We start from the raw sequence: 6481 nt of genomic DNA, 5'->3' as shown, positions 1-6481 counted from the left end.
TTTTTTACACTTATGAATTTCTGTACAATGTCTTAAAATCTAGAATATAAATGTTGCTGGTCCTGATCCCTTGCGAAATTAGTGCAGCAGTGACTGGCTTCAACAGGGTCTAGATGAAATCCTCAAGAAACACTCAAAACACCTGGATATCAGTTCATTTTCTTCAGCCAAGGTAGCAGACATCACATATCATACAGGGCCATTAACGGACGCCTCTCCTAAATGGGTGTGTTGATCAGTCCTAAGAGGCCAAAAAAAAAGATGTAAGCATACAACAAACAAGAAGGGTCTAAAACAAGTTTGGTAGGTACAAAAAAACCTCCAAGCAACCGACCCCAGATCACACATGGCACAACCCCCAAGCTGCAGAGAGGAAACATGAGCTAGGAACATGCTCGGCCTATTTATTTACCGGAGTCCAGCACTTCTGGAGTCCTTACTGCCTAATTAGCACAGCACTTTAATTAACTCAGCACACCACTGAAGAGTGTTTGTTCTTTATTAACCAAGCTACTCCTCTCTAGAGATGTGGTGTCTCCCCAAGAGAATCACTAATAAAAAGCGCATTTCTGATACTTCTCCAAATCCTGTTCTGTGAGGCGAAAGGCAACAGCAGGAGCACCGACGGCTGCAGCTGACAGCAAGCAGCCGAGATGCGGGAGGAGCAACAGCAGCGTCTTAAGGAAACAGCTTTAAGTACTAGTCTAATCTATGAGGTGCCACTTCTCAAATGCTTCGAATGTTGGTCCATTAACATGAAAAGTTCTGAAAGCATGGAGGAAAATAAGGAGGAATCCTGCAAAAGTGAGAACAGTAACTACATACACATTTCTAGTAAGAAGTTTAGTGTAAACGTGGGCTCAACTGCTCTGGACTAACACAAGTAAAAGAACAAACCAGTAGTGCGCGAGAACATTAGGAACAGCAAGAGACAAAAGCAAAGGGTCTCAGCTTCCATTCTGTGCCCGTCTACTGAACACACTTGAAAGTTCCCTTGAAGAATACAAACACCATTTGGCACTGCAGGTGAGAAAAGTTACCTGCAGCTGCTGTTCTCGGATGGTGCACCTCACAGAGAAGCTGCTCTTGGGTCCGTGCTCTACATGCACATGACCAGGAGTCCCCCCCAGCTAAGTCTCTGGCTGCTAAGCTCTACAAACACCTCTTAAAAAACAATATATACACATTAGACAAAAGACAGACAGCACTAGACAAAGTACACACTTTTTAGAGAAACCTGGAAGGTAAGAAACAAGGGCTGCACGGACAGCAAGTCTGACAGTTGGTGCAGCAGTAAGTCACTTCAGCGCTGGAAAAAAGGACACAAAGCAGGGCTCCTGGCAGAGACCAACCTAGGGGACTCCTCCCACCAGTCATACATACATGGAGCCCCAAAAGCACAGTTACGATTATCTTGATGTCTCTGCTGCGCTTATAGGAGGACCTGCTGTGACAGTCACCTTTAGAGAAAGTCCTGAGCTTCGTGGATGCCAGCTGCATTCAGGGAGAGGAGTTCCTCGAGATTTCCTGCATCTCAAATGCAAGCCAACAAACAGTGAGCTCCGAGAGCCCTCTGTCGGTGCAGACCAGCCCCTGTACTCAACAGACAACTGCCTGTACCCAAAGGCTTCTTCCCTACAATTTTTCAGTGTTAAAAATACTGTCTTGATAAAAACAGCAACTCCAGATGAAGAGGCTGTGAAAGATACTCTCCAGCTTTCCCAATTTAAATAAGTACGCAGGGTTGCTTTCCCCTTGATCAGAACCCACTTTTTTATTAAACAAATGGAATTTACACAGAGTAGAAAGTCCCAGGTTACAGGAAAAGGGAGCAGCACTGTAGTGTAACACCCAGTACCACGGAGGTAAGACATACTAACTCCTAAACAAGCTTACAAATCAGAGTCTCGATTTGCCAGATGTGCTGGCACCTCTCTTAGTTGGCACACATCAGGGCACGTGGCAGAGTTGTGTGTTGTATGTGGAGTGATACTCTAAATCACTGCTTACAAAAGCAGTTCAATTTTGTCTTCACTAGAAAGTTAGATATACAATATAGTGTACACAAAGTCTTAAAAATTATTACTTCTTTCACAGGATTTGCATGAGAAATACCATCTCTCTAATAATAGTTTAAAACCTATTACAGTCAAGAAACACAACAGCTTTTAAACTATTACAAGAACTAGTCAAATACAGATTCAGAAAATACGAGTGTGTGTGTAGCTGTATTCTGAGTTCAGATGTTCAGAATCATACCCCTGTTTATAGTGCCAGGCAAAAGGGACTCCTGGAACTGCTTTTCACTAAGCAAAATCCTCTCTCCCTTCAGAACATGCTCCTCCTCAGAACAGTCAGCTCCCCAGGATGGTGGCAGCATGCACAGCTCTGACCCCCTCGACTCTGCCCTGCTGCACGACGAGCAGACCCTGCAGATGACTCAGGGTTTAGTAAATACACATTTAGGTTTTCCTTTGAGCCAGCACAGTTCCTCTGGGCACCCTTCACTCACACCTGCACCAGGACAGAGCAGCACACCACCCTTTGCCTTAACACCAAGAATCAAGCCTGAGGGATTGTACCTGACGTTCAACGAGCCATTAGTTTGGCTCGCAAACCAGTAAACTCTTGCTAGATATTAAAGTATTTCTGAATACCTAAGTTCCAGAGTAAGGTCTTCAGTGAATACTGCCTTGAAGGGTGCAAATCTTCTCATCTGCTTTAAGCTCTTCATTGGTTTAGGCTTTTAAGATAACGATGAATACTGCTCTGACTGAAGTCTAGAAAGTAGCTCAGGTATGAAACTGCAGTATCACGCATTTCTAACATTTAGTGATGAACGGCACCCTACACACATTTCATTTCGGTGAAGCCGCACTAGACTTGATTATGTTTCTATACCATTGGAACTTGGGAGGCAAAAAACCCCCAAACGTATTTCAACAGGAGAAATACTGTCAAATGCCTTTTTTTGGAGCAAGCAGTACTACCTGACAACTCAACAGAAACAAATTTCTGCAAGAGCAGCTTCTCTGGAGGTGAGCCCCTCAGAACTGTTCTCCAAGATGTCACTGGTAGCCAAGCTACCCAAGAAAAATCGACATCTTTTCTTTCCTCTGAGAAGTATGCTGAGTGATCCAAGCTGCTCTATAGTTCAGGCAAGATTTATTTGGAAAGAAAATGTTTATGTACTTTGAAAAATCTTCTCCAAATCTGCAAGTATTCAGATTAACACCTGACGAAGACAAGGCCGCAAATAGTGACTGATTCACAACCAAAGCAGCACGACAAGACACCATTTCCTTCCCATGCAGCTGCCCCAAACTGTTCTGTGGTACAGAACACAGAGTGGGGAAATGGTAGCTCTAACTTATGCAAATTGGCAGGACAAAGTCAAACTTATTTCCCTGGTACTGTTTTAAAATCATCATCATCTTCCTAAGCGTATCAGTTCAGTATTCTACCTTGATAATGTCACAAAACAGAATGGGGATATTTACACCACACTGCAAGATAAATAGTACAAGGTAAATGCATTTTTGACGACTCCAGAGTCTTAGTATCAACAGAAAATACCACTTGCAAGAATTTTGTAAAATAGATGCAAGCACATTTTGGTTGAGCTAAACTCGGAGCTGATAACTAACAGCATACGTTAATCTGATTAATTGATCTTTAGATCAATCCTATTAGCAAACCATGCCAACTGCTAATTAGAGTATTGAAAGCATCCTCAAGGGCAGTTACCTCTGTTCTGGACTGCTGTTCGTAGGCTGCAGAGCTGAAGAAGCCTCTTCTGCAATCTCTGCATTCTCTTCTACTACATATTTACAAGAAGCATCCTGCGAGGTAGACAATTTTCCTTCCTCACTTAAAAAAAAAAGGAAAAAAGTTATTTAAGTTTACTTACAGGAAATCTCAAGCCACAGGATGAAGCTGGGAGACAGGTCCGTATTTCACATGCGAATGGATTTTAAGTTATGATTGTAACATGAAGATCAAGCACATGGCTCTAGACTTTACAAACACTTAATAATACAGCGGTGTTTACGTCCATTCAAACTTGACTGGATAAAAGGGCAGGAAATACAGTGATTACAAATAAGATCAGAAAGGAAATAAGGAATGTGAGTGATGCCTGAAGGGGTAACAATCACAGTCATGATCCTTTACTATACATACCGATAGGATTTCAACACTCTGAAGCCAGAAGAATGCAAAAATGGAAGAAAGTATAAAAGAAATTCAAGATTCCCTCAGAAACTGGCATTAATAAAGTCTGTCTATGAAACATATCAGGAGAATCATTAACTCATCGCCATCTTTATTAGGCTCCCTAATAACTACACACTGAAATGTGACGTAATTACGTGGTACTAAGACTGCGCCCAATCTTTTTCACGAACTTCCCCTCAGAGACAAAACCCAACACAGCTCAGTGAAAAAAACAGTACACTCACACTGTACCAGACATTCCGAGGTAACCAGGCAGCCTCCAAAGTCATTAGCAAACAAATACTTGTGTTTTGCCTCTAAATCAAAGCTTTTCTCATCTCTGTTCCACCCACTCCCACCTCAGCCACACCACTGAGTGTACTAAAATACAAATTTGACCATATACCTGCAGGAGATAGTTATAAGGTAGCTCTGAAGTAGACACAAACATCAATCTTATACCTCTGTGGCAACCAATCTACTTATGCAGAAGTCAGGACCATTTTAAAGCCACTCTCCTCTGCCGATCTTTCTTCCTATTCTTACAGTTCTGCTTTCAACGGATCCTTTAAATTTCAATGAATCCTCCTCTTTCCTCCCATTCCTCCTTATACCTGCAAGAGCCTGTAAAGATATTGTCTGTTGCATTGCAATCTCTCATCAAGATTTCCCCACCTGATCTCCCCAGTTCATTTGCCCTGATACTCATTGCATTTGTTCAAAACAAAAGAATCGTCACCATCACCACCAGAACCGGCCTCCTAATTTGTTCCTTTTCAAAGGGAGTAGTTTCGGCTATCATTCTTGCCTTCTCATTCTCCTTTTTGAGTAAAGTTCAGGAAACACATTTTTGTCCTTTGCGGCTTTCCACAAATTAACTGCTGTGCCGATGATGCTCTTCCTCCCCTCAATATTGGCTTCAACACTATCAATACTCTATGGACAGTAACCTATATAAAACTTGGCAAAGCGGTGCTTCCAGACCCAGGTACGGGGGCCAGAGCACGACTCTCTCTCACTACATTAATTGTCTATTCATCTAGACTTTATTTTTAGCATTAAGATATTCATCCCAAAGCAAACAGCACTTTGTCTGCCCTTTGTTGTTTTGGCATATTTAGAAGTTGGTTTAAAGACAGTCACTTAAGCACTGGCTCAGTATGAGGCCACACACCTCTGCCAGAGCAGAACAGTCTCCATATTTAAGACCTCAACTTTCAGTATTCTTCTACATTTCCTTCATCTCACCTTTCCAAATCAAGGTCCCAGAGCTCCCACTTCAAGATGCAATTGGACAGAATGCTAGATAACCTCATCTAGGCTCCCATTCCCACAGAAGGTTGGGTCAGATGGTCTTTTGAGGGCCCTTCTAACCTGGGTGATTCTATAATGCTTCCCTTTGCACCTTTGTGTTCTTTAAATTACAAGAATTGAAGTGCTTACTCCACAGCTCAAGCAGGCAATTCCATGAAGGCAGGCAGGAACTGCCATCACATGCTGCTTCCTCATGGTAGTTTTTGCACCAGTATCAGAAGTCACAGAACTTCAAAGTGCACGTGAACTAGAGCAGTTTAAGACATGTAAGAACACAGAGGATAACTAAATCCAACTGTAAATATCTGACACAACAGGAACACAGACCATATAAAAAGCATCCTCCTAAATATAGGATAAACTGGAGAGCAGACGCATGATTTACTAAGCCAGCAAGGCACTATGGTTCCACGCCAGTTCAGTCTGCGCTGAGTCACAGTTCTCCTCTAAATTGCTTTGGTTCAACTTCTCCAACAATGCCATTTGATTTGTCAGCGCCGTGCAGCCATCAATGGTCCCTCCTCCGTATTTGAAAGACATCAGCAGTCAGGTGGCAAAAAAGAGATCAGAGTTGTTATGCATTGCTTCGATCATCGAAAGGATGGAAGCAAGAGTGACTGAAAGCTGCTATGCAGCAATTCCTGAACCTTCCAAAATGAGCAGCACTTATCTACTACCGCTAACAGGACAAAGCAAAATAAATTTAAAAGAAGGGCAATAGAAGGACCAACACTGGGAATTCTGAAACGGGCTGGGACTTCAAGCAACTTCCAAAACATACAGACAATTTCTTTTCAATATTTAAAACTAGAACAGAGACAGATACTAGGAAATTATTCTAAAAGAATGAGAAGAGGGTTGCATGCCAAAATGCTAGCAGTATTTTGATTTGTCAAGATGGGGGGGGGAGAAAACAGACCAGTTGCAATTAATAAAGGCAAAATAATTTTTG

General features: G+C 42.3%; 1 protein-coding gene across 1 annotated transcript in view; it reads right to left on the bottom strand.

Annotated features, from left to right (window-relative positions):
- Window positions 1–6: 6 nt before the first annotated feature.
- LOC104493731 (serine/threonine-protein phosphatase 6 regulatory subunit 3-like) overlaps window positions 7–6481 on the bottom strand; it is a 15718-nt gene continuing 9243 nt past the window's right edge. The window contains exons 8-9 of the mRNA XM_010136460.1: window positions 3748–3870; window positions 7–241 (exon numbers count right to left, since the gene is read on the bottom strand). Of these exons, the coding sequence (XP_010134762.1) occupies window positions 190–241; window positions 3748–3870 (175 nt within the window). The 3' untranslated portion in view covers window positions 7–189. The remainder of the gene's footprint in view (window positions 242–3747; window positions 3871–6481) is intronic.

The sequence above is a fragment of the Buceros rhinoceros genome, unplaced genomic scaffold (assembly GCF_000710305.1).
Source record: "Buceros rhinoceros silvestris isolate BGI_N320 unplaced genomic scaffold, ASM71030v1 scaffold21895, whole genome shotgun sequence".
NCBI lineage: Eukaryota > Metazoa > Chordata > Aves > Bucerotiformes > Bucerotidae > Buceros > Buceros rhinoceros.
The sequence above is the reverse complement of the archived record's forward strand: the minus strand, read 5'-3'. Positions and strand labels throughout refer to the sequence as shown.